Source organism: Lemur catta, chromosome 10, assembly GCF_020740605.2.
Source record: "Lemur catta isolate mLemCat1 chromosome 10, mLemCat1.pri, whole genome shotgun sequence".
In the NCBI taxonomy this organism is placed as follows: Eukaryota; Metazoa; Chordata; class Mammalia; order Primates; family Lemuridae; genus Lemur; species Lemur catta.
This window is the reverse complement of record NC_059137.1, coordinates 18,577,861-18,605,797: the sequence shown is the minus strand read 5'-3', so window position 1 is coordinate 18,605,797 and position 27,937 is coordinate 18,577,861. Positions and strand designations below refer to the sequence as shown.

The following is a 27,937-nucleotide window of genomic DNA, read 5'->3' as shown; positions in this document are numbered from 1 at the left end:
CTGATTTCAAGAATGAGAACTTTATGAATAAAATCTTGATAGTGACTTTGAGTTTAGAAAGGAGTCATGTTCTCCCATTAAAGATTCTGCAAATTCATCAGCAACTGCTCATCTACTAGAGGCCACCAATTCACAGCTGGAGAAACCTGCTTTCTGAAAATCAAATAGCCATGTTAAAAAGCAACACCAATACAGGACAGCCAGATCTCAGGCAAGCTTGTGAGGAAGCCATTTCTCCACGTGGAGGGTTACCAAGAGCAATGTTGGTATGGACTCAGGGTTAGATGACCCGTGGTAACTTCTGCTGGTGACTGAGCCACGTGGTCAACTTTGGGCCACCCACATTATCACCCTTAGGTTTTAGTTTTCTCTTTTATTTATCAGGGATGATGATATTGCCATTTAGGACTTGCCGAAAGAATTGACTGTGATTATTCTAAATCCTTGTCAAGCGGCTGGTTGGCAACAAGAGCAAGAGTTCTCAGTAGTTACTTCCCAACTCACCTCTTACTAGTGTATGTCCCTTCTGAGCCTCCCTTTACATATCTGGAAACTGAGTCCAAGGATACCCCACAGTACTGGACTGTTGTAAATGACTGATAAAACTATGTGTGAAAAAGATTTTATACAGCAGAAGACATTGCTGAAAGGTAGGAGATGCTCATTTCTATTCCCAGGCCGTTTTAGAGGAGTGCTCCAGTGTTTCCTTCCTATGTTTCTAGTCTTAAAGTGATTGTATTTCCATGTACACAAGAATATTAAGGCCCTACTTCAATCTCTGCTCTGTGAAAAGGTTACCAGTGTTTTTTTTCTTGTCATTTTTAGAGTGACTTGAGGGGAAATTGGCCAGACTGTTATCCTGGGTCCAGAGTCTTACTACAAAACTGAAACCCCACCCAGAAACCTGCGCCAGCTGAAGAATGAGGCACTGGGCATAAAACACGCCAAAAATATCCACCCTCTGCTTTCCAGGATCCCAAATGACACTGGTCATTGAAAACCCATCCCTCTAACCCACAGGGAAAATTTGGCTCTGCTTAAGATGAACTTAATGCCCAATATAGTGTTAAAACCCCAAAAGGTCCTTCTAAAACTGTGACCTTCTATTCAAAGACTTGCTTTTGTTTGGTTGTATCTTGTAAAACACTTTAGCAGCAAGTTTAAGACTTATAAAATAGGGCAGATTGACAGCCTTGGGAACTGAAAGTCTCTGTTTATTCACCAAGCAGAGACAGAGGGGGCGGTAGCAGCAGACAAGATGGTGATTGTGCCAATGTTTCTGGAGCAAAGATATCTAAGAACCTGAAATCTTAATAGGTCCTGGGGTAGGAATTAGGAAAGACATCATGGAGAAGGTGGAGCTAGTTATAATTGCAATAGGCTTTGTAACTATGTTGGTATGATGGATTAAAACTGAATATCACTTGACCTTGGATATGTTACTTAATCTCTCACAACAGCAGTATCTTCATCAATAAAATAGGATGATATATTTCCTGTTTCATGGCTACTGATTATTATTATGCCAGAAGGCTCAAGAAATGGTATTTTTCTTCTTGGACACCTACTCATGCTGATTTTTTTTAAATTGAAGAATGTCATTTACATATAGTAAAATGCATAGATCTTAAGTATATAGTTCATACTTAATGTCTTTGAAAAATGGCTGGATTATCCACTTTTAAATGGATGGCTGGCCCATACCACAGAAACATAGGCAAGATAAATAAGATAAACAAAGGAAAGGAGATTATTCCTCTAGGATCTAGGGAACACAGACCTATAAAGGAACTTAGGAACTTATCTAACAACATTCTCTTTTTCTATCAGTGGAAAAACTAAGGTTCAGAGAACTGATTTGGGGAGATGGATGCGGAGAAAGGTCATATAATTCCACAGTTACAGAAATGATTCCAATAATTAGCAAACGCATATTCAGTGTTTAATATGTCCCAGGTAGGTAACTCTCCCCATTAAATGCTTCATCAACAAACATTTCCAGGGGGATGTGGTCACAGGAGCCTTCTAACTATATGTCAACATACCAGTTACATAAAGAAAGGTAAGAGGAAGGAAAGAGTGCTGAAGGGAGGAACAGATCACAGTTGAAGATGCATACTTTCACAAGTGCCTAGCATACTGAATACATAGTTAACAGAAAGTCAACAAATAATTGTTGAATGAATGAATGATTACGTAGACAACTTCATCAACTTGCAGTACAAACATTTCTTTTCATGTTTGGATTAATTGTTCTTTTGGTCTCACATGTACACAATATTGAGAAGTCCAGAGCTAACCCCTCTCACTTTGGATTGTAAAAGAATTCCAGAAGTTTTCTCAATCTAGACTTCCTAATGCCTTATGGAGAGAGAAGGGAGAATTGCTTCAGGTCTCCCAAGTGGGTGCTCTTTTCTTCTTTGCCTGTAATTCCTGCCACTGCCACATGATGTCACTATTGAAGATAGGGATTCTGCATGGCTCTATGCCAAGTGATGGTGAAGGCAGAAGCAATAGAAAGGAGCCTCACACCAGCCATAGTGGTCCTACCAGAGAGGACAGTCCCACTCCCTCAGCTATAAGAGGACCAAGCTTAGGCTCTCTACTCTTCAACCCTTTAGTTTATGTTTCATTCCCCATACTCAGGTCATACCTACTATGCCAACGTGGCTGTGCATACTGTGGCTTTGAACCTGATACATCAATCAGATTTCTTCCTCTCTTGTGCTGAGTTCCCCATATGCTGAGACAATCTTACTCCATCTGAGAGTTTCTATACTTCACAAAGGAAGAAGATCTGAATCTTCTACCCATCTATTTCCAGCAGCTCCTGGATTTATAATTAAATTTTCATAGCTGTTCCCCAGGGACCTCTGGGCTCTACATACTCATTAAGGGATTCATTGAGGAGACAGCATTTTTCAAGCTACGAAATGCCCCCATTAAATCCTTCCCCCAGAGTAATCAATGGTTACCTACTGGTCTTACTTTTATATAACTAAGAGAGGCCATTCACAAAAACCTTCCCAGACAAAAAACTCTGCTCCAACAAAACAGAGTGCATATTATATGATTACTTTTTGCATAAAGTTTGAAAACAGGCAAAAGTAATCTATGCATGGCATTAGAAGTCAGGATAGTGTTTTACTCTTAAGGAAGGGGCTACAACTGAATGGGAACATAGAGTGGGCTTTGGAGGCTGGTGATGTCTTGTTTCTTGATCTGGGTACTGGTTACATGGCTGTGTTCACTTTGTAAAAATGCATTACAATTATGATTAGTGCACTTTTCGATATGAATGTTACACTTCCATAGAACTTTCAAAACATAAATGAACATACTCTGCCACGAATGAATGAAAGAAGAGAGAATAGTACAACTGCCCCATAGTATTCATGGGGAATTGGTTCCAGGACTTCTCATAGATATCAAAATCTGTAAAGGTTCAAGTTCTTTATATAAAATGGCATAGTATTTGCATATAACCTCCCCATGCTTTAAATCATTTCTGGATTATTTACAATATCTAACACAATGCCTACATATTACTTCATTTGTGTGGATTCAATGTAGTAAGGCATACAGCAAATTCAAGTTTTGCTTTTTGGAACTTTGTGAATATTTTTTCCAAATATTATCCATTTGAGGTCGGTTGAACCCATGGATGTGGAACTCATGGTTACAGAGGGCCAACTGTATATGTATTTAATATCCCTAGAGGCTTGAAGTCATAAAATCTTAAAGACAGAAAGGCTTCAAAGATGACTGGATTTAACCACCTCATTTCACAGGTAGATAAACTGAATCTGATAAATGGGAATCTCAAGATCACCTAGGGTTCGGTGTCGGAACCCGGTGTCTTGAGACCGAGCTGATGGATCATTGATCATAATGTTGCCTGCCTTCCTCTGATGGTAGAGGTGAGATTTTGATGAAGTCTAAAAATGAGCCATGAATCAGGATGTCACAGTATAAAGTTTTTCAGATGCTGATTAATATTACTATCTGCCTTGCAAATGGCCTCAGCAGCTGGGACAAGGCAGATGTGGACACATAAATATGTTGCCCCTGACACATGGATTAGAAGAGTAGGGTGGAGGCAGTTTTTGAGTGAAGGAACAAAAGAAGAGCTTGTCTGCGTGGAATGCAATGGGAATGAGGATTCTGAGGAGGTCATCCAGGGAGAAGCTGTGCCTGAACCTCAGAGAAGCCTGAGTGCATTTACTGATATTCTGAACATCTGTACTTTTGCAAGGGAGATAAAAGGGAATCTGTTTCCCTGCCTGAAGGGATGATATATGGGTTTCCAAGGCCTTGGGTGTGGGCTGCTGTTGAAGGCATGATGCAGGGTTTGATGGATGAAGGCTGAGGCAACTTACTAGGCCACACATTAATAAAAATTATCAAACTGTCCTGGTTGGTGGAGCAGAATGCTAATGCCATTCTCCATGTGGATGTCAAAGGCAGAGAATGTCTGGAGTAGGCTAACCTGCTTTGTATCTTTACCGTGATTCCACTTGTCCAAATTAGATCCTCTATTCTGCTGCCAAGACCCTGTGCAAGCCAGGTCTGGCAAGGCCCACTGTACACCGCAACTCATGATACTTCACCTGCATCTAGCCATTCTTAACTGAGAATGAGAACGTGTATTCTAATCACAACTTAGGCCCATAAACAACTTCTATCACTCACCACTGCCCAGAGAATAGAGTCCAGATATCTTAATCTGGCCTTCAAGGCTTTCACCCACTTGACCACAAACTCCACTCTCATTCTCTGCTCCTCTAGACACCTTTCTTTCCCATCTCCATGGCTTTCTTGGTTTATGCTCTTTCTTCTGTCTGAATTTTCTCTTACTTTTTTTCTAGTATTAAAACTCTTTCCATCCTTCTAGATGGAAATGAAAGGCAACTTTCTTCATGAAGGGCCTCTCTGATTACTAGTTCCCTAAATCAAACTAATCTTTCTTTCATTTTTACCATACTGTCATGAAGTTGTCCATTTTTCGTGTCTCTCTCTTCAATTTGAGTGCTCCAAGAGAGAAAGGACAAGATTTTTCATGTTCTCCATTGATTTCCTAAGAGCACAGCAATAAGCTTGGCATGCGTGGTTGCTTGATATACACATTTTCAGAATGAGTATGCAAGAGAATTCTTGGGGCTGACACACATCCTTAGCCTCTGATTTCAGCCTCAGCTGCAGCGAAGAGTTCTAATGTGAGTTCAGACTCACTTTGTACTGCTCCAATATCTTCTTCCTCAACCTTATGCTAGGTATGTCTTTCCACTTTCTGCCCCAAGCCCTTCTCTGATGTCTTGGGAGCTCTCTCAGCTCACATGGGCAAGTATAACCCAGAAGTATAAGAAACAGTAGTCTTTAAACAATAGGGGTGGGGAGCCTGAGGCAGATACACTCCAGCTTTGCATCTTTCAGGTAGCAATAGCCCTGATATCTCAATACTAACCTTGTGACTACACCCCTGTACTAGCTTTTTCTCCTCCTGGTGTCACTGTTCACGATCCCTCATAACTGCTTCCTGTGTGTACCTACCAACTAAACCATTAATACTTGCTTCCAATCCTTGTTCAGGGTCTGTTTATAGGGTTATCAAAATGAAAACAAACAAAACAACAGAAGATGAGTACCTGTTTTCTATCCTGAGTTACAGTTAGATGTGTCTCTGGCATTTCTTCAGTTCCTAGGACCAACAGTCAATAATTGTTTGTCAGCCAGAAATCAATTTAAAAATATGAACTACTAGTATCAACTTATCATGTGGAGAAAAGCCCCACTTATAAACTGCATAATCATCAAGACTATCCACGTAGCTAATTCTAGATGAGAAATATTAGGAGAGTTCAAACTCACTGACATTCTATTTGGCTCTGTCACTTTAGGTTCAGCCAGTTGACCATACTCACTGGATCTCATTTTCATAGTCCTTTTTCTCCCTATGCTACAGGCCCAGAACTCCCTTGAGAAACTTAGCTGCTGTAGAAAAGCCAGATCTGACCTTCCTAAGGCATGATTCATCATGTATTGATGACAGAACATCTGCACCCAATGCATGAAACATGGTGAATTGCAGCCCCTGCCCAAGATGTAACACAAGTGGCTCGGAGCTTAAGTTTTCCCATGATTTCTGGCTTGAAAGCAACTCCAAGAACTGCCGTCCCCCCCACCCCCAGCCTCTTGTACCCAGTCAAAAGCACATCTCTAAAATTTTATTTCTTTTTCATTATATTCTCCTATCCTTTCATTAAAAATTACATAAAATAAATCCCTTCCTCTTCAGAGATTCCTTGGAAGTCATCAAGAGTAGGGATTAAGCACATGGATTTCTGAGTGAGAGAGAATTGGGTTCAAATCCTAAATCTGTCACTTAATAACTATATCCTCTTAAGCAAGTGACTATGCCCCTCTAAACCTCAGTTTTCCCATCTGTGAAATGAAAACAATAATAACTACGTTTCAGAACAATTCTGATGATTATATAGAAGAACCTGATATATAAGTGCTCAATAAATGCTTTCTTTCCCTCTCCTTTAATAACTTTGCACTTCCCACAAGGCTTACAAAATTCTTGGTATGAAGTAGGTACTTAACAAATGCTATTCTTCTTACTTCATTCTAGCTTGGGTTATCTTTATATTATATGTATTTCTTCTTCCTAACTTGTATGACTGCCTGGTTTTGTGACTTATGATAATAGCATAATTTATATTTTTGGTATGATATAGCACGCCATGAGACAGGCAAAGTCCTTATTTGTATTATGCTTACACTCAAGAGCTGGGGAACCCTCATTGCTGTAGATGGAAATGTAGAATGGTGTACTGTGGAAAACAGTATGGAGGTTTCTTAAAAATTAAGAAGAGAACTACTATATGATCCAGCAATCTCACTTCTGGGTATACACCCAAAAGAATTAAAATCGGGATCTCAGAGAGAGATATCAGCATTATGCACAATAGCCAAGATAGGAAAGGAAGCCAAATGTGCACCAACAGATGAAGGGATAAATAAAATGCATACAAATACTATGAAATATCCTCAGCCTCAAAAAAGAAGCCATTTGCAACAACACAGATGAACCTAAAGGACTTTATGCTAAGTGAAATAATTCAGTCACAGGACAGATACTGCATAATTCCACTTATATGAAGTAACTAAAATAGTCAAAGTCAAAGAAGCAGGGAGTAGGATGGTGTTTTCCAGGGGATGAAGAAGGAAATGGGAAATTGTTTTTAGATGGGGACATAAAGTTTCTATTATGCAAGATGAATAAGTTCTAAAGGTCTGCTATAAAATATAGCACCTGTGTTATTGTGCACTTTAAAATATGTTAAGAAGATAGATGTCACGTTAAGTGTTCTTAACCAAAACACACCCACAATAGAACACAAGGACATTTTGGGATGTGATGGGTGTTTGGGATCTTGCTTGTGACGACAGTATCACAAGCACATGCGCACATGTTCAAACTCATCCATACGTATACATTAAATGGATGCAATTTTTCTATATCAATAATACCTCTATAAGGCTATTTTTTAAAAAGAGCAAAGAAATAAAAAATAAATGGGTAAATACATAAATGAGATAATCTCAAAAAACACTATGTGGCATGTAGGTAGTAATACTGGGGGATGTGATAGGAAGTGACAGAGAAGCAACCTTACATTTGAGTGGTCAGGGAGGCCTTCCTGTAAAGATGAAAGTGGGATTTCGACCCAAATGCTATAAAGGAGCTAACAACCCAAACAATTGGAGGTAAGGGTAGTGAATTCTAAGCAGAGGTTAGTAAACGTGAAGCAACCAGCTTGATGTGTTTACTTCACATCTACTATGCAAAAATATGCTAGTGCTGTTACTGCCTTCACATATTAAGTTCATCATTAGCTTCCTAAAAGTCAATTCAGAAAATTCAGGAAGGGAAAGAGTTTCGGTAATATTGTTCTCTTTCCTCAATATAAGGGAAATATCTCTCAAGAATGGTTATATAAAGGAATTTATTTTCTTGCCTATTAGAATGCATGGCTTCCATCATTGTCCTTTTTGAAAATCGTATCCTTTCCTGGAGGCAATTCTCCCCAGAACTCAGACCCCCCCAAAGGATGACTGTTGTCCAGGGGTCTGAAATAACCAGCAAGTGAACCCAAAGCCATGGGCATTGTGATCTAAGTCTTTGGCACTTGAATGGTCAACGTTTAGGGCACAAATTATTCCAGGACTCTTGATCTATCTTCTAGGATCTACAGAATTATATTCATGAAGCTTGAAGGACTTTGGTCAAGTCACTTTTCTTCTCTGAGCTGTATTCCTCATCTGTATTATGTGAGTGAGAGGTGAGAGGTGGGTGGGGGACATTGGGTAGGTGACCATCTGTGATCTCAGATTTTCTGTCATTCTGAAAGATGCTTTGGAATCTTGGAGTGAATGAATACTCCCAGAGGACTCTGATGTGTTGGACAGCTCTCCTATATTACTAATGTCAGCAGTGCCTGAGGCTTTGATTTATCTTTAAATTTTTTTAAATTATTAACCTAATCCACAGAGAAGTTTTATCCATTTATTTTATTCATTATTATTATTATTATTTTTTTTGACACAGGCTCTTGCTCTGTTGCCCAGACTAGAGTGCAGTGGCATCATTATAGTTCACTGCAACCTCAAACTCCTGAGCTCAAGTGATTCTCCTGCCTCAACCTCCTGAGTAGCTGGGACTACAGGTGCACACTGCTATGCCCAACTAATATTTCTAATTTTTGTAGAGACAGGGTCTTGCAATATTGCTCAGGCTGGTCTTGAACTCCTGGCCTCAAGTGATCCTCCCACCTCAGCCTCCCAAAGTGCTAGGATTATGGGCATGAGCCACCATGCCCTGCCTGAGGCTTTTAATGGGTCAACAGTCTCTAAAGGTGAGTTGGAAAGAAACCTGGCAATTATAGATTAAAGGACAATTACAACAGGGCTTATAATTGTTCTTTTATAAGCCTGTCTTCATTGTTGGTTAATAACCAAATTCCCTCTTTCAAGGGGACTCCACCCTCACCTTTTCCCACTGGAGCAGGTGAGGTTGGATCAGGACAGGGTAATTGAGTTCTCCCTGGGAACTTGGGGTCAGGTAAACACAACTCCTTGATCGCATCTCAGATGGCTCCAGGGATGTACCCAGAATTTCTCCCTTGGGAGGAAAGACAGGATGACTCAGGGAATGGGAAGTCAATTGCAGAAAGTTTTTGAAGACTAAGAATAGGGTTGGTGAAAAAATCCAAGCCCAGATACTCCTAGAGGTGAATGGTATGGGGTATCAACATGGGCTGGGATCCAGGAGAGCCTACCTATGTGCTGGCTATAACTTACTCACCAGGAGACTGAGGGAAATTACCTTGAACTCTGGGATTCAGTTTCTCCGTCTGCAAAATAAGGGGGTTGGCTTAACTGATCTGTAAGTATCTTATAAACGTGATATTTTAGGATTCTAGAAGCATGTCACTGAGTGGGCTACTTCTGAGCCTCAGTTTCTGCTTTTGTGAAAATGAGAATAATAATAGTCACTTTATCATAGAATTATTATGAGGATTAAATGAGTTTAACATAGCATCTCTGTTTTATCCATTCAGGGCAGTCATTTAATGGCTACCCATTGCACTTCTACTATAAATCAGATTCTGTGCTAGGAGAAGAGGAACAATTCATACGATGATGAACTAGAGAGACACCTTTACAAAGCTAGAAGTCTTATAGGGCACATAGTGCATATTCAAAACATGAAAACAGCTTTAAGGAGACATTTCAATTATTATTGAACAGTCGATCAAACCACTTTGCCCATGTTATAGGAAAAGAGCAGGCAAAAATATTCTAAAACATGGTGAAACTCTCTAGAGAGGAATTCTTTGTCCCTGGTTAGCGATGACACATTGAAATAGCTACAGAGTGACACAGGTAACATAAATTAATATAGTAGGTTGTATGTCAGACAATCTAGAAGAGGGGGACTATGGCAAATTAGAGTTTGCATGCATTCTCTCAAGTAAGCAGCTGCTGCTCAGCTCTCCTGCCTACAGCTGCCATGTGGGAATGTGAGCCCAAGATTGACAGAACCTACTATTAAAATATTTTTTAGCAGAATCTAGGAATTCAGATTTTCATGGAAGTGGTGGTCAGTGGGAGGGAATGCTGGGCTGTGAAAAGGTACACTCAGCCAATACGGCAAGAACAAATTAAGAGACTTGCAACTGAATTCTAGCTCTGCCACTTCCTAGCTGTTTCTCCTCTGGCAGATGTATTTAACCTCTCTGAGCATCAGGTTCCTCATCAACAGGGAGTCAACAATAACATTTACTCTGTAAAGTCATGCTAGAATTAAATGAGATAATGGATGTGAAAAGTACAAGGCATAATGCCTGACATAAAGAGAACTAATAATAAATACTAACCGTTATTAGTTCTTAGGATATTAACAAGTTCTTTCCTTATGTAAGCCTTCGTGGTCCCTTTCTAGATGGCCGATGTGCAAATGTAAGGAAGTAACAGAAGGCTATAGCCCAGTCCCTGCTCTCCAGGAGGCAAATCTTGGCAATTTTACAGCAATGGCAGACTGTGTTAAGGTAGGAAAGAACTCTACAAAGTGCCTCACGCTTCATTTAATCTGAAGATACAGGCTCTCTGTCTTCAGATGTAAATTATTTATGATGTTACAGAACAAACAGTGAATTCAACAATTAAAAAACTTAAGTAAGTCCACAATGTGTTAATTCCTGGCAACAGTCCACTCAATCTGTTTTTTTTTTTTTTCTTTTTTTTAAAGTCACCCTTGTCCCATGTCAGTAGGCATGCACCATGCCATAGGGGAATGTCCAGAACAGGAGGTCTGGATTATCGAGGTCTGGCGGTAATCCAGGACACGGTACTGCCTTGCACAGCTGCCACTTTGATGAACGGTGGTCCCTCCTGCTTGGCCACCACTGTGGCCACCATACCCCCCTGGGGCCCAGCCTCCAGCTGTTTTGTGGCACTACAGTGGACACTGTCACTTAGCAGACCCTCAGACAGGCAAGGGGAGAGACTCATGTGCTGCCATCTTGCACGGAAGGCTGCTAGGAGGGCCGGGACTAGTGATTTTTGATCGAATAATATCACGTGAGGACAAAGTCCACAGTGTGGCCCAAGAGTGGCTGGCTGAGGCAGAATGGGGAAAAGTTCACTAGAGATGAGCAGGCCAAGGAAGTGAGAGACTACACTGTTGGACAGGGCAGCCATGAGAACCCTGAACTCACCTACTGTGATGGTAAAAGCACAGACAAGAGAACTCTCCAAACCAGGAGCTTAAATACATAAAGAACCAGTTTCAGCTGAGGCAAGAAGATGAAGGTTGGATTCTGTTTGACTTTACCTTTGGGGGAATAACTGAATATCAAACATAAGGCAGGATGGATTTAGTCTTTACAAAATCTCTGGATGAATGGTAGGTACCAATTTTGCATAATTCTTGCCTGGCCTGGAAGGAGATTCTGGTGAATGCCGAGGGGAATTTCGTTTTTCTTCTCAAGCATCTGTAATGGGCAGCTGCTACTGAGGACAGAAATAGCCACAGATGGCAGCAGGGAGGAAGTGAGACCAGCCAGGGGGTGATCTGCAGGCGGGAGGCTGGTAGTCTTGAGTATGGGAGGTTGATCAGTATGATTTATTACTGAAACCAGAAAATCAAACAATTGCCTCATTTCCTCTGGGTGGCCTGTACTATCATCATTGGACTGAGTTAGAAACCCCTGTTCTGTGCTCTTATAGCATCTGAGTTATCTCAGCACCCATCGTGCTAATACAGAAATTTCTTGCCACGTTGTATCTCTCTCCTAGTAAACTATAGACTCCATCAGGACAAAAATTATGCCTGTCTTGTTACCATTCCATGCCCAGCATGTACCAAAGTAACTGGACCATAGTAAGAGCTCATACAGGTTAACAGGATGAATGAGTGTGCTTTGTGAACTATAAAGAACTCTGTGATGTAGAAGGCAGGCTGGGTGGCATGGGGGAATGGACAGAATTAAGACTCTCCAAGTACCTTTTCCCTTTGGAAGCCCTTGATTTTAGAAACCTTTCACCCAGAGAGCAGCTGGAGTGACAGAAATATTTTCTGAGGCCCTAATATCAGTTCCAGATGTTTGCAGTCATGTCAGTTTGTACCTCACCCTGTAAAACATATTTCCCTCGCCCCCTTCCTCAATTCTAGCTGAGGGAGTGGAACCTAGTCCCCAGTGACATCACTTTTCTCAAGCTGGTGTGGGGCAAGCAGACAGCGGGCAGCTGAGGTTCCTCTAGCTTCTTAGACAAAGAGCATGGTTCAGCCATGGCCCCTGTTGCTTGAGGAGCTATGAGTAATTTCCAGAAGATTTCCTCGGATGTAACTGTTTCATCACAGCCACTCCTGCCACTATCCTCTCAGCTCTGGAGGAAAGGGGTCTTATTGTTCTTCACCTTGATTTATTCCCCATACAAACTGACCCCCATACCTGCTCCTCCTCACTTGAGAAGTCTAGACCTTCAGTCTAAGGTCTAAGATGGTGTGTGTGTGTGTGTGTGTGTGTGTGTGTGTGTGTGTGTGTGTGTGTGTGTGTGTTGAGATGGAGGGAGGGGTCTTTTCAATTGTAGATTGGACTTAATGATAACAGGGACAGGAGAGGATATAGGATAACGTTGGGAGTGGGTAGAGATGTCCTTTAACCATTCTGGACATTCTTCTTGACCCAGATCTGAGTCTGGATGAGCAGCTCATATCTGAGCCAGCTTGGAGAGACAAAGAAGAAAAAAGGTAAGCTGAGACATGGGCAGAAAGTGACATGGAGTGGAGAGAATAGACAGAGAGATAGCTATCAAGAGAAGGAGACACACATAAAGAGAGAAAAAGAAGGAAAGAGAGAGGGAAAGAGTCAGGAAAAGCTGTAGAAAGGAACAAACAGTCAAGAGTTGAGAGTTGGCAAGAGGCAAGCCTGGTACTGACCAGCTAGGGAAAGGCCCATGAGGCTCCCAGATGCCAGGACAGAAAGGGGCACTGACCAACTCCAGGTGTTGCTGCCTTTTATGAGGAGGTGTGGGGGGGTGGTAGAAAGGGCTGCTGCCTCTGCGGGAGCCAACAGAGCCAGCTGGCCTTCCAGCCCTGAACCAAACAAGCTGAAGCTGAAAATCCCATGAAGAAAGAGAGACAGCTATGATTTTTAAGATGTTATTTTAAAAACCCAGCAGAATAGCAGAAGACAACCAAAGAAAATGCATGGGAGTGTGGCAGGAATGTCACCAGACTGAGAAACAGGAGATTATGATGCTAAATAAGACCCTTCCCCTTTTTGTCCTCACTGTTCTGATCATTACAATGAGGGTGGTGGGCTCAATGCTTAAGGTTCTTCCATAAGGATTCTCGGAAGCTGGCATATCTGAAAGCAGACAACAAAGTGATAAGTCTGATGACTACATTACCAACAAGGTCAGAGACCTCTAGTTGCTATTTGGTGGCTACTCTATTCAGCCCAGCCATACAAATGCCCTCTAGCCCCTATATTTCCATCCATCTCTACGTTTGTGCTCAAGCAGAGCAAACCATATCAGAGGTAACGTGGACTGGGTAAAAATCCTTGAACATGGTGGGGAGGGCAGGAAAAGAAACCATTGCCCCAATTTAGTTCTGGCTCTACCATTAACTTGCCATGTGTGTAACCTCTGCACACTCTCTCCTCTGAGCCTTTTTCTCCATAGGTCAAACAGGGGATTTGGATTTATTAAATCTGCTTGTGCCTTAGCCCCCCTTCTTTTTCCCACCCCACTGCATCTACCCTGCCCACGAGGCTGAAACCCATGCCAATTGCTCTGATGAGGCCACGCGGGAGAACCAGACGTCTGTTTTTAATATTGATGACAGATTAGCATGTGGGGAATTCAGTCACCCCCCAAAACAAGCCCCGTTTCTGCTCAAAACAACTGGACTGGGAGGCTACTTATGCTTGGCTTTCCCAACACAGTCCCAGAACAGGCAGAGCAATGGCCTCTCTGAAGGAAACAAAGAGGGTGCCAAACCCAGCGGTGGGGGCAGGGGTAGGAGACAAGTAGGGAGAGTGAGCATTTCAAAAGTTAGTTCAAAAGGGTGAGGAACAGATGGCAGCCATAAAGCGTGTGAGTGTGTGTGTGTTTGTGTTTGCATGCGCTCACAGGGGAGAGAGAGAGGCGTGTGTATGCACCTATTTCTGTGCACACGCACACATGAGCTCGTGAATAAATAAATAATTCCAGCACTGGACTTGGCTGCCAGCAAAAATCCAGAGAGATCAAAGGAGAAAGCCCCTATTCTGGCCTCACCTGACCAAATGTGTGAGTAATCCTAACTCTCTATCCAAAACAAGTCTTCAACCATATTTTGTTGTTTTCTTCCTAACATTTCTCCGTTTCATTTTAATTTGTGGAAATAGGAAAGAAACAACTAAAATTTATTAGTACCTACTATGCCCCAAGAACTACGGTATAATTGATCCTCAAAATAACTTGTGAAATAGGTGTTATTTTTCCCATTCCCCAGATAAGGGAACTGAGATCTAGAAAAGATGTTTACTGGCCCTACATATCTCCGTGAAAAGTAGCAGAAACTAAAACAAGAAGCTAGGTTTTCTGAAGTTCATATTCCTTCATTATGTTTATGTCCTCCAACATATAACTAACTCCACTGAGTGAGCTGAAAGATTCAAATTGGAGCCAGGTTCATTTTTCGGAGGGTTGAAACATGACAAATGTGACACAGAGGCAAACAGATGAGAGGAATGTTTCACATATACACCCCCAATTATCTACAGCATCCATTGATCATGATACATGTTAGAAGGCTTACTATGTACTCAGCTAGGTTGTAGGACATAAGACCCCATAATACTAACAGTGCTCGGGCAGTTCATGTTGGAGTTGAAAGTTAAGACATGCATATACACCTACCCATATACAATTCAACATTCAACAGTGTTCAACAGTGAACACTGAACCTCTGTGCATGACAGGCACTGTGGGAAGACCCTAAATTATAAAGATAAAGACCCATTCCCATTATCCTGTATCTTTAAAGACAACTGCCCACCCAAGAATTCAAAAATTGAATAATGTGAGAATGAAAGTCAAGTCCCACAAAGAAGGGTTAAAAGAACCTGTAAAGATGGAGGCTGACTTCAATGTTCTGAATGGCTATGGGAAGAAGGGGTCAGATCCTTGTGAAGTGACCCTAGACCAGATGACCAGAAAGAAGCAAGTTTTACCCCAATAAAATAAAAAGAACTGTTGGATTAGAACACTTTTGCTGGAGAATAAAGAAGAAGAACCTTAGATTTCTATTCTAGACTAGATGGAATAGCAAGGACTGAATTTACTTGCCTTACTGTCTACAACATTAAGAAATTAAAATACACACACACATGCACACACACAGAAAAATACATAAGTTTTTCAACAACTGGAAATCAGGAAACAAAGGACAGAGATCCTAAAAGATTGAAAACAAATGATGTGAGCCCTAAAATTTCCTCTTGCCTTTAGAGAGTTTTCAAGCCTCTATGGAGAGAGAAAGAATGGCTGACAGATTCCCTAAACTGAAAAGAGCTCTGAGTCCGGTGAAACCAAAGTGACTAGAACTTGTAGGACAAAGTAATGGAGAGAAGTGAGCTGCAGAGAAAAAACTGAAGAGATCTGTGAAGGATCCCCTTTCAATATTCAGCAGAGTACTTATTGAAGCATGTAAGCAAGAAACCTACCAATCCAAGAGAGAACAGCACCTGGTGCTCATATAAGGGCCAGTAATAGTGCCTTTTCCTACCAGCCATACTGTAAAACCTCGTAATTCATGGGCTATTGTGAAGAGCACATGGAATTGTCTTTCCTTAGAAGTATGGAATAATTAGCCCTAGACTAAACACTGCCCTAGTTCCACCTAATAAATCTTAAAATCAAGATCTAAAAGAATCAGACCATTTCTAAATAATTTAACTGTGTCCCAGAACAGAGTTCAAAAATATTTTTAGGAATACAAAAATATCCATTACCCAATAAGGCAAAAATCACAATGCCTGGCATCCAATCAAAAATTACCTGGCACACAAAGAAGCAGGAAAATGCAACCCATAATGAAGATAAAAATCAATGACTTTAAACTGACCAAGAACTGATAAAGATGCTAGGATTAGCAAACAAGAACATTTAAAGTTATCATAACTATATTCCATATGTCAAAAAAATTAAGACATAAATTATATTAACAAGACTAATATTGAACTTCTAAAGATGAAAATTATAATATCCAATATGAAAAATTCACAGAATAGGATTAATAATAAACTAGACTTTGCAGAAAATAATGATGATATAGCACTAGAAACTATCCAAAAATGACATACCAAGAGAAGAAAAAATTTTAAAAAATGAAAAGGGCATCACTGAGGTGAACAGCAACTTCAAGTGGCTGAATACACATTTAGTTGGAGTGACCAAAGGAAAAGAAAAATGGGGAGACAGAAAAAAATATTTGCCAAAATAAAGGTCCAAAATTTTCCAAATGTGATGAAGGTATAAACCCACAGATCTCAGAATCCTAACAAACCCCAAACACAAGAAATAATAAAATTACTTAAAAGGAGTAATAAAGAGAAAATCTTCGAAGCTTCTAGATAAAAAGAGCATGTATATACAGGCGAACAAAGGTAGGAATTATAGCAGATTTGTCATTTGAAACAATGCAAACAAGAAGATAAAAGCGCAACATCTTTAAATTACTAGAAGAAAAATCTGTCAATCTAGAGTTCTGTACTCAGCAATAATATTTTGCAAAAGAAAAATCAGAAAGAATGCATCACTAACTGACATGAAATATAAGAAAGTAAAAACAAATCCTTTAGACAGAAGGAAAATGACAGCAGATGAAAATATGGACTGTACACAAAGAAATAAAGAGCACCAAAAATAGTATTTTTATGGGTAAATATGTAAAATCATTTATCTTCTTTCTTAAATATGTTTAGAAGATAACTAAGGAAAAATAATTAAAAACTCAATTATAGATTTTTTAACATGTATAAATAAAATGTATGACAAAAACAGTATAAAGGTTTAGAAGAGAGAAATAAAAATATGCTTTTATAAGGGTCCTCTGCTATAAATGAAGTAGTACAATATCACTTGAAGGTAACTGTAATATGTTAAATATTCATACTGTGAATTCTAAAGCAATCACTAAAATGACAACAGAGCATTATAGCTAATAAGTCAACAAAGGAGAAATAACAGAATCATAAAAAAAATCCTAAAGAAAATAGAAAAAGAGCAGAAAGGAAAGATGGGGCAATAGAAAAGAAATGACAAGATGATAAACTTAAACCTAACCATACCAATATCATACTAATTGTAAATGGTCTAAACATCCTAATTTAAAGTTAAGAATGTCAGATTGCATTGTTTTTAAAAAGACCCAACTATATGCTATCTATAAGAAACACACTTTAAATATGAAGGCACAGATGGTATAAAAGTAAAATAACAATAAATGATAGACTTTAACACTAAACAGAAGAAACCTGGAGCAGTTATATTAATATCAAACAAAGTAGATTTCAGAGCAAAGACTATTACAGGGATACAGAAGACTACTTCACAATGACAAAAGGATCAATTAATCAAGAGGATATGAAAATCCTAAATGTTTATGGACTTAATAACAGAGCTTCAAAATACATAAAGTGGAAACTGATAAAACCACAGAAGAAATAGATAAGTCCACAATTACACTCAGTGGTTTCAATACCACTCTCTCAATTATTGGTACAAGAAGAAGACAGAAAATCAGAAAGGCTTTAGAAGAATTGAACAACACAATCACCAATTTGATCTAATTAGCATTTATAGAACACTCCATCCATAAATAAGAGAATACACAATCTTAATTTTAAAGTGGACACTGAATACAAGGATAGACCATATTCTAGACACATAACCAGTCTCAATAAATCTAAAATGTTTAAAATCATAAAAAGTATATTCTCTGAGTACAGTGAAATCAAATTAAAAATCAAGGATAAATATCTGAAAAATACTCAAATATTTAGAAACTAAGTAACATACTTCTAAATAACCCATGGATCAAAGGAAAATAAATTGGAAAATAGACAGTATTTTAAACTGAATGAAAATGAAGACACAATTTAACAAAATCTTTATGATACCACTAAACTAGTAGTTAAAGGCAATGCCTATATTACAAGAAAGGTCTCAAATCAGTAACCTTAGCTACCATAGTAAAAATACAAGAAAAAAAAAAAAAGAGGAACAAACCAAACCCAAAATAAGCCAAACAAGGGAGATAATAAATATCAGAGTAGAAATAAATGAATAGGAAACAATAGAGAAAACTAAAAGCTGATTCTTTGAAAAGATAAATCTCATAGCCACTTAGCCAGACTGATAAAGAAAAAAAGAAAGATTACACAAATTGCTGATATCCAGAATGACAGTGATACCCCTATAAATTCAACAGATATTTAAAGAGTAATATCATCATCAACTTTTGTCAATAAATTTGATAACTCACATGAGATGAACAAATTCTTCAAAAGACACAACCTGCCAAAGATCACTCAAGAAATGGATAACCAGAAGAGCCCTATACCTATTAGAGAATTAAATTAGTAGCTAAAAACCTTCTTGCAAGGATATGACCAGGCCCAGATGACTTCACTAGTGAATTCTACCAAACAATTAATAAAGAAATATTACTAATTTTAACCAAACTGATTCTTTGAGAAAGTAAATAAATTTCAGAAAACTGAAAATGAGGAAATATTTCACAATTCATCTTGTGAGACCAGAATGATCCTGACAGCAAAATAAACAAAAGCATTACCAGAAAACTACAATCAAAATCCCTCACTAACATAGATGCAAAAATCCTGAACAAAATTTAAACACATAAAATCCAAGAATATATAAAAAAAGACAGTGCATCATGACCATGTGGGATTTATCCCAAGAATACAGGTTGTTTTATAATTTGAAAATTCATCAGTGTAATTTACCCTATTAACAAACTTAAGAATGATAAACTATACAATCATTTCAATAAACACAGAAAATTCAACAACCACTCCTAATTAAAACAAAACAAAGACCTCTCACCAAACTCTGAATAGAAGATACCATCTGCAACCTAACAGAGGATACCTACAAAAAAAAAAAATACAGGAGCATCATACTTAATGGTGAAAGACTAAATGCTTTTGGCCTAAGATTAGAATAAAAGGCAAAGATGTCTGCTCTTACCATTGGAAGTCCTAGCCAGAGCAATTAGACAAGAAAAATAAACAAAGAAAAGTCATCCAAATTGGAAAGACAGATGTATAATTGTCTCTGTTTGCAGATGACACTATCATGCACATAGAAAACACACACACGCTATATTTTCTTAATACACACATGAACTGATGGACACTTAGGGTGATTCCACATCTTTGCGATTATGAACTGTGCTATAATAAACATTTGAATGCAGGTGTCTTTTTGATAAAATGACTTTTTTTCCTTTGGGTAGATACCCAGTAGTGGGATTGTTCTTAAGCAAAAAGAACAAATCTGGAGGCATCACATTACCAGACTGCGAATTATGTTACAAGGCTATAGTAACCAAAACAGAATGGTACTGATATAAAAACATAGACCAATGGAGCAGAATAGAGAACCCAGATATAAAATCCATCTACCTATAACCAACTGATCTTTGACAAAGCAGACAGCAACACACACTGGGAAAAGGAAGCCCTAGTCAATAAATGGTGCTGGGAAAACTGGAAGCCACATGCAGAAGAATGAAACAGGATTCCTATCCCTTACCATATACAAAAATTAATCCAAGATGGATAAAAGACTTAAATGTAAGGCATGAAGCCATAACAAATCTAGACAAAAATGTAGGGAAAACTGTTCTAGACATCGGCCTAGGCAAAGAATTGATGACTAAGACCCCAAAGGCAAATGCAGGAACAACAAAAATAAATAAATAGGGCTAGGTGATCTCTTAAGATGTTTCTAACCCTAAAACTGCACACTATATTACAAGAGATACTTCAAGGCAGTGAATGGAGTATCCCAAAGTAATGACAGAAAAAATGAGTGCCCTATGTTTAGAAGAGAGGGAGACGACTTTGTGCTGACAAGATCAAGAAAGCTTTGTGGAAAAAGCAACACTTGAGTTTTGATGCAGATGCTGCATGGTATGTAAGGACAGGCCCTGTGCTGGGAATCAGACAGACCTGGTTATAAAACCTGGCTCTGCCATGTATGCTTGTGGGATTTCAGGAAAGTCACAAACTTCTGGGGGATTACTCACTTTGTCTGTAAAACAAGGTTGATAATCTTTCTTACCTTACAGTGTTTTTTTTTAGTTCTGAGAAGAACGGCATGCTATGGAGATGTGAAGCATTATTGTTAAAGTGTAAACCCACCATTGGAGGACTTTTGTTTTCCTCGGTGATCTGTGTGGTCTACAGACTCTGCTATTTAAAATAGCACTCCACAAGGACAAAGACATCCAAAAGGATACACACTCACCCATTCACAGATAGTAGCAAATCTCACCCACATAAAAATAAAGTGTGACCAGATGAACATAAACACACATATACTTAAACTTGCGCACGCACACACACACACACACACATTCAGAGTCCTACGTATATATGCATCACACACAAAGTCAAAAGATTGAAAGAATTAACAAAGTTCAAGAGACAAGGCAAAGCTAGCTGCCCAGTTACTGTGCCATGACTAGCCCCTCTGAGAAAGTGATGCCCACTCCAGCCTGCCCTATCCCCTTCAGCCAACAGCACCAAACAAGCCACCTGAATCCCAGCACACCAAGTATTAGCCAACTGGGCTTCTCATTTCATCCAGGATCTGGGCCTTTCTCTGGCTGACCTATTTCACATTCATAGGCTCATTTTACTGCTTCTCTTCCCAATTTCAGAGGAAACAAAGCAAAAACAGCCCAGAGAGGGAAGTGAGAAATGGAGGAGAAAGACAGGGTGAAAAGGAGACAAAAAAAGAAAAGGAAACAATACGGGTCCTTCCATTCATTCATTCATTATTCATTCATTCAACAAATACATGAACGAATGGTAGGTATTGGGAATTCAGCTATGATTAAGACACGAAAGTCATCTTTCCTCCTTGAGTTAGAATGTAATTGGTCAAATAACCAAATGATTATTATTATACTTCTTTAATTTTTTCAATAATGTAGTCTTGGTTCAGGACTAAAACTGTGAATTTGAAGGTTATCACTAAATGGATAATCTTGGATTAGTCTTAATTTCCTTATCTGTGAAATGGGCACAATGAACAACAACCCTCCTAAAGTTGTGCAGATTCAAAGAGATGCTGAACAAAGTACTTAGCTCAGTGCCTTGCACAGAAAGTAGATGTGCAATTGATATTTTCTGGCTGAAAAAAAAAATTACTGAATGGAAGTCTCAACAGAGAGCAGAGAATGTAAGCCCCCAGGCCAGATCACAGGTGAATGCTTAGCTTCTTGGCAGTGTAAGAGATTTAGAAGAATTCAGAGATAACATTCTGAATTACAACCAAAGGTAGCCCTCTTATAAGCCACCTTTCTCAAATGTTCCAGTATGCTCGAATCATTTCCAATTCTCTCTTCCCCTGCCTCGGTTAATGAAGACTATCTGAGTGCATCTCACTAGAAAGGCAATAGTTTGAACTTCCTCATCTCAGTCCCAGAGATAATATATTTATGAACCAAGGCCTTTAAACATGAGACCTGCAGGCCTTCCCAAATAGAGAAAGGTCAAATCTTCTTCAGAATCAAGTAACCTTATGATGTATGATTTGGAAGGTCTAATTCAGAGAATCAGAAACTATAACTTGCTATCTTTCCTTGCTCAAAATCAAACAAAAAAGTACATGAGGATGAGCACCAAAAAAATCACTAAATAATGAATCCTCCCAATGTCTTCCCAAGCCAGATGACACCAAGTCTCCAAAGACATTAGAAAATCCCAGTTTCCCTCCTGTGTTATACTATCTCAAAAAAATGGGAAGTCAGGTACCTACCTGTGTACAGGTCAGTGTCTGTGTATTCATCCACTTTTTTATGCTGCAGAATATAGTCGGAGACCTTGGTCCCAATAGCTGGCTGAACATCTACCCACTCCAAGGAGACCACGGTACTGGAGGGTTCCACTGTTGGGGACAGCCGCAGTCTACAGAGGGTAAAAGGGAAAATCGCTTGTTTGCCAGCCAGCACTAGCTGGGGCCCAAAAGGGTCTGTATGTGTCAAGATGAAGCACGGGTTTTAGCCTGGGTTCAAATCGTGATTTTACCCACCACCAACCTGCAGAGCCTTAAGTAAGTTCTTTGGCCTCTCACGGCCTCAGTTCCTTCATCCATAAAATAGGGATACAAAGAGTCACCTTTCAAGATCAATGTACAATTCAGTAAATGAACCCATGCACACAATATGTGCTCAGTGGAAGTTGATTAGTTTTACATTTATTTAAACCAAGTTTTCAATGATGCTTCATGTTTATTAAATTGGCAATCCCTTCAAATACAGGAACTTCAATTTTTTTGCCATTCTCTTCATTACCCCTAAAGTATCAGTAAATTGTTTAATATCCTTAAGTCAATACTCTCTTTTTTTTTTTTTTTTTTTTTTTTTGAGACAGAGTGTCACTTTGTTGCCCGGGCTAGAGTGAGTGCCGTGGTGTCAGCTTAGCTCACAGCAACCTCAAACTCCTGGGCTTAAGCGATCCTACTGCCTCAGCCTCCCGAGTAGCTGGGACTACAGGCATGCGCCACCATGCCCGGCTAATTTTTTCTATATATACTTTTAGTTGTCCAGATAATTTATTTCTATTTTTAGTAGAGACGGGGTCTCGCTCAGGCTGATCTCGAATTTCTGACCTCGAGCGATCCACCCGCCTCGGCCTCCCAGAGGGCTAGGATTACAGGCGTGAGCCACCGCGCCCAGCCAATACTCTCTTGAAAGGAGCAAAATTCCTGGAATAAATCCTTATGTAAAGCAAGAAAAAAACAGAATGATTGAAGGCTAGAACTAGAATGGTCCTTAGGGATTATGAAGTTTAATTCCCTCATTTCACAAACTGGGGAAAGACCCAGAAAAGGGAAATGGTTTGCACACAGTCACATGGCAAGTTAGCTGAGGACAGGATTGTGATGGTGATGTTGCTCATCCCCATCACAGATTCCTTCTTTCTTTCCACGCCACACACTGTCCCTTCAAGGACCATCTTGCAGTGGGATTCTTCTCTCCCTACAGAGGTGTATCATGGGATTGTTTCCAATATTGGCTCTTGCTCACTCCTCCCATGCTCCTCACATCCCATCTCCCGTTTAATCACACTCCTCCAACTAAGATGGCTTTCCTTTACTTCCTGAAATGGTGAATTTCCTGTGTCGGGGGCTTCGCATACGCTGTTCCTCCTGCCTGGAATGTGATTCTTGTCGCTTTTTGCCTGGCTGACTCCTACCATAACCCATGTCTCTTCAGAGAGGTTTCCCTGACTATTCTCCCACTTCCCAACTAAAATAACTCCCCATTATTCTCCCTATTTGCACCTCTTTGGTTTTCTTTCATACTTTCTTAATTACAATTCTAAACTGCATCTTATTTTCCTGTTTTTGCTTTGGTGTCTATCTCCCCCACTAAACTTTCAGTTCCCTAAGTGCATGGGAACCGTGCCTGTCTTGTTCATTGACTTATTTCCCAGTGCCTGACTCATAGCAGGTGTTCAAATGATTTGTCAAATAAATGGATAAAATGAAGTTCCTCAGAAGAGGTTCTACATTTTCTTTATCTCTCAGTGGCCCCGGTGTCCAATGTAGTATCTGACAAAGCAGTAGACTGTTGTCCAGCAAACCTTTGCTGAATGGATTAGTGAAAGAAGGGATGATGGACTGAGTGGCATCATTTAAAACAGCACACACTGCAGTATCAGCATCCACCCCTGTGCCATGTTTCTGTTCTGCCAAAGCTCCCTTCTTGCCTAAAAAAGGAAGTAGGCCCTAGGGACTTCAGGGATCTGGTCAGGCACCTTGGGAACAGAAGCACATCATGTCCTGTGCTGGCAAGACAGGGGTGTGAGTTCATGAAAAGGGGTGGCCAAAGGAAAAGGGGCCATACATACGTACACCGGCTGGGGAAGAGGGCTGCAGTTGGGGAGCCCACTGGCATCGAAGGCGCTGAGGTCACACCTGCACCAGTCATCGATCACATCCCCTTTCCCCGAGCACCAGTAGGAACTCATCAGGGCACTCTTGAAGGCCTGGAATAAAGGAGGACAGAAAAGACAATGATGACAACGGTAGGGAGGCTGAGAGTAGAGGTGCTGATGGCCATGACATTAGCCAACCCAGGCTTTAGAGCAGCCCTCCTAAGCACAGGACAGCATCTCTTTTCTAAATCCCTAGCACACCACTACCAGGTTCTCCCATCCTGAGCCATTTCCTACCCAGCAGCCAGGATTACCATTGAAGAACAACAGTAACAGCATCCATTGAGAACTTCCCTTGGGCCTGGCACTCTACCCATATTAATGTATTATATTTAATCTTCACAACAATCCCACATAATAGATATTATGACTATGATTATGATTATCATTTCCCACTTTACAAATTGGGAAACTAAGGCATACAGAAAGTAAATGGTTTGCCTGAGGTTCACAGCTAGGAAGTTCTAGAGCTGGGATCCAATCCAAGGCAGTCTGACTCCAGAGGCTGCCCTCTCCAACACCCTGCTACACTGTGTCTATAGGAGACTGACCATCTCACTGCTCTGCTTAACAACCTCCAGAGGTTTCCCACAATTTTCAGGGTAAAGTCTAATTTCCTTGATCTAGCGCCTGACCTCCCTCCCAGGCTCCTGTCTCACCACTCTTCTGACCTTCTTTGCATAGTGTCATCCATTCTCATGCAACCACTCGCATTTCCACCAGTGGTGAATTCTTGTTTATGTAAAGTGTGCTCTAAATTAGGAGAGAGCAAACTGTTTCTGTAAAGGGCCAGACAGTAAATAGTTTCAGCTCTGCAACCAGGTGGGCTCTGCCATAATCACCTAACGCTGCCTTTGTAGCATAGAAAAATGCTACAAAGTGGCATAGACAATACTTTAAATGAATGGATATGGCTGTGTTCCTGTAAAACTTTATTTACAAAGACAGGTAGCAGGCCAGATTGGGTCTGCGGCCATAGTTTGTTGACCCTTGCTCTAAATGCCAATATTTTATTTAATTGCAATGTGTTTTGTTGTCCTTTTTTTTTTTTTTTTTTTTTTTCCGGAAACACATTCTGTCCTCCACCTCTAACATTCCCCCTCCTTGCACTCCAATTCACTGTTTTGGTCTCAAATGAAACATTTCTTTCTCTGGGAACCCCACCCTGACTTTCTCAAGCCTGAAATCATGCTCTTCTCCTGGACACCATAACACACTAGACAATACCTACTGTCACCTCACCTTGCCTGTCTTACCCAACAGATACTGATCCCAGCAAGGCCAAGGGCTAGGCCTTATTCACATGGGTATTCTTATGAGAGCTAGCACAGTTATTCAGGTAATATTTGGTGAATAAATGAACAGACACTGAAAAGGTGATCATTAATATTTGACAGTAAAGAGAATTTGGAAGGCACTTCTTCCATTCAGTTCTGGACAGGACTCAAGTTTTACCTTCTACTTCCTTCCCCTCCCTCAGGCGCAGGTGTGGAAGATACCTTCAGTGTGTGCTTGATGCTGACACTGACATTTCAAGGCATCAAGGATTCTGAATGTTCTGACAGCTCTCTTTTAAACTTACGGCTGCCAGAGAATGTTGATCTCTCACTCCTTTGCCAGGTGTGTGCTTTGCCAGCTCTGTGTGCTTTCTGTATTTCTTTTTCTTTTCTATGTTTTCCCTTTCTCTGTGCTTTTTAAATGAATGTTGCACACTGCCAATAACACCTAATTATTCAGATGTCACTTTTTCTATCCTGCATTGTTCAAAATACTCAAGTATAGCATGTTTGTATAAAGTGGGTATGGGGTCTCTGTCCCTAGTGACCCAAGACACAGATCTAGAAGAAGAAGGTGTCTATCAAGAATGTTATTGTGTAAGTCTCCGTCATTTTTCTCCCAGAAGCTTTGACAAAAAGACACCAATTATTCCTGTCATAAGTTCTTATCCACATCCTCTCCTAGGAATGAGCAAATGATCTAATTTCTCCCAAGTTAAGTGCAGTGACCCAAAGAAATAAAAAAAAAATATAGTAAAAGCTAATATTCATGAAGCACTCAATTGTATAGTTCAAGGTGCCTTAAGTGCATTTAATAAATGTAATCCTCACAAAAGTCCTGAGATACAGATATTATGATCCTCATTTTACAGATGAGAAAAGTAGGAATCAGAGCAGTGAAGCCATTTTCCCAAGAACACACAGCAAACAAATGGTGGAAGGAGAATCCTGAATCTCTGTGACTCCCCAGTGTTCAACTCACGCAGAGCAATGAGACTAACACCAAGTAGGGTTGCCAGAGAAAGCAAATAAAAATACAGGTGCCCAGTTAGATTTAAATTTCAGATAATATATTTTTTTAGTGTAAGTATATTCCATGAAATATTTGCATATAAAGTGTCTGGCACACAGTAAGAGCACTGTTCCTACTAGGTGCCAGAACCTATGCTGAGAACAAATGTCCCTTCTCTAACCAGCACCAGAGGGAAGCACACTCACAAGGACAGAAACCAGATGGGATGGCATGAGGTCATGCTGTCAGTCCTTTTCTCCCTCCCTTTGCAGGTTCCCCCTTAGTGAAATTAACGTGCACAACTGCTCATGGCTTAAGCTTCTGTAACATCTCCAGCCAGCACTAAGGGCTTAATTACCATAATGGGGAAATCCAGGGCCATGGGCGAAAGTGACACAGATGGGAAGATTGCGTTGGACTTAAGCAATAGAAAGAGAGAGAACATCCTGTTGTGTGTGTGAATGTGTTTCTGTTTTTGTATATGTGTGAGTGTGTGTGTGAGAGTGTGTGAGTGTGTGAGTGTGTGTGTGTGTGTGTGTGTGTGTGTGTGTGTGTGTGTGTGGTTTTTGTAATCAATTGGAACTTGAGCTTGTGGAAAACAAAACAGGAAATCTCTCAGGACTTTGTGAGTTTCACCATCCAGGCTGTTCTCGGGAAGAAATCCTGCCTGTAAGTCTCCGCATCCACTGGCTCCTTCCCAGAATCCTGAGAAACAGAATGGGGACTGGTTCAAGGGCCAGGCAAGCCCTGGACGGAGCACAAACACACTGTGATAAAAGGGCGAGATCAAACAGGGAGCCCTGGCAAGGCGGCAGAAGCCAGCACTGTGTTAGCGCAGGATCACTCTTTCCTTACGTCTTGGGTCCTTGCAACACTCCGTCCGGAGTCCAATTAGATCCCAGGGGAGGAGAATCAGAGAGTGTTCCAGCTTCACAGAACTCCGTAAATCATCTAATCTAATCTGTTTTACAGATACAGATACAGTGGCCCAGAGAGGCTGGCTGGCTGGACTAAGGTGATAGAGCAACTTCATAATGAATGCTCAAAATCACCCTTTGAGATGGGTGTCCTCCCCCCATTCGGACAAGCATGGAGGAGAACGCAGGGACTGGAACTGAAGTCCATTTGAGTCCTGGCACCCTTGACCTTACTAGGTCACAAAGGAACAATAAATGCCAAGATTTCATCCAAAATATCCTGTTCAGCTGCTCTGCTTGGGTCATGTGCTTATGTGTGCGTGCATGTGTTGTTTGTGTGTGTCTGTGTGTGTGTGTATGTGTGTGTTTTCAGAGAAAATGAAACCTTACACTGGAGGCATTGTTGACTCC

General features: G+C 40.3%; 1 protein-coding gene across 1 annotated transcript in view; it reads right to left on the bottom strand.

Annotated features, from left to right (window-relative positions):
* ASTN2 (astrotactin 2) overlaps nt 1-27,937 on the bottom strand; it is an 808,895-nt gene that overhangs the window by 112,658 nt on the left and 668,300 nt on the right. The window contains exons 18-19 of the mRNA XM_045563087.1: nt 24,238-24,371; nt 22,138-22,286 (exon numbers count right to left, since the gene is read on the bottom strand). Of these exons, the coding sequence (XP_045419043.1) occupies nt 22,138-22,286; nt 24,238-24,371 (283 nt within the window). The remainder of the gene's footprint in view (nt 1-22,137; nt 22,287-24,237; nt 24,372-27,937) is intronic.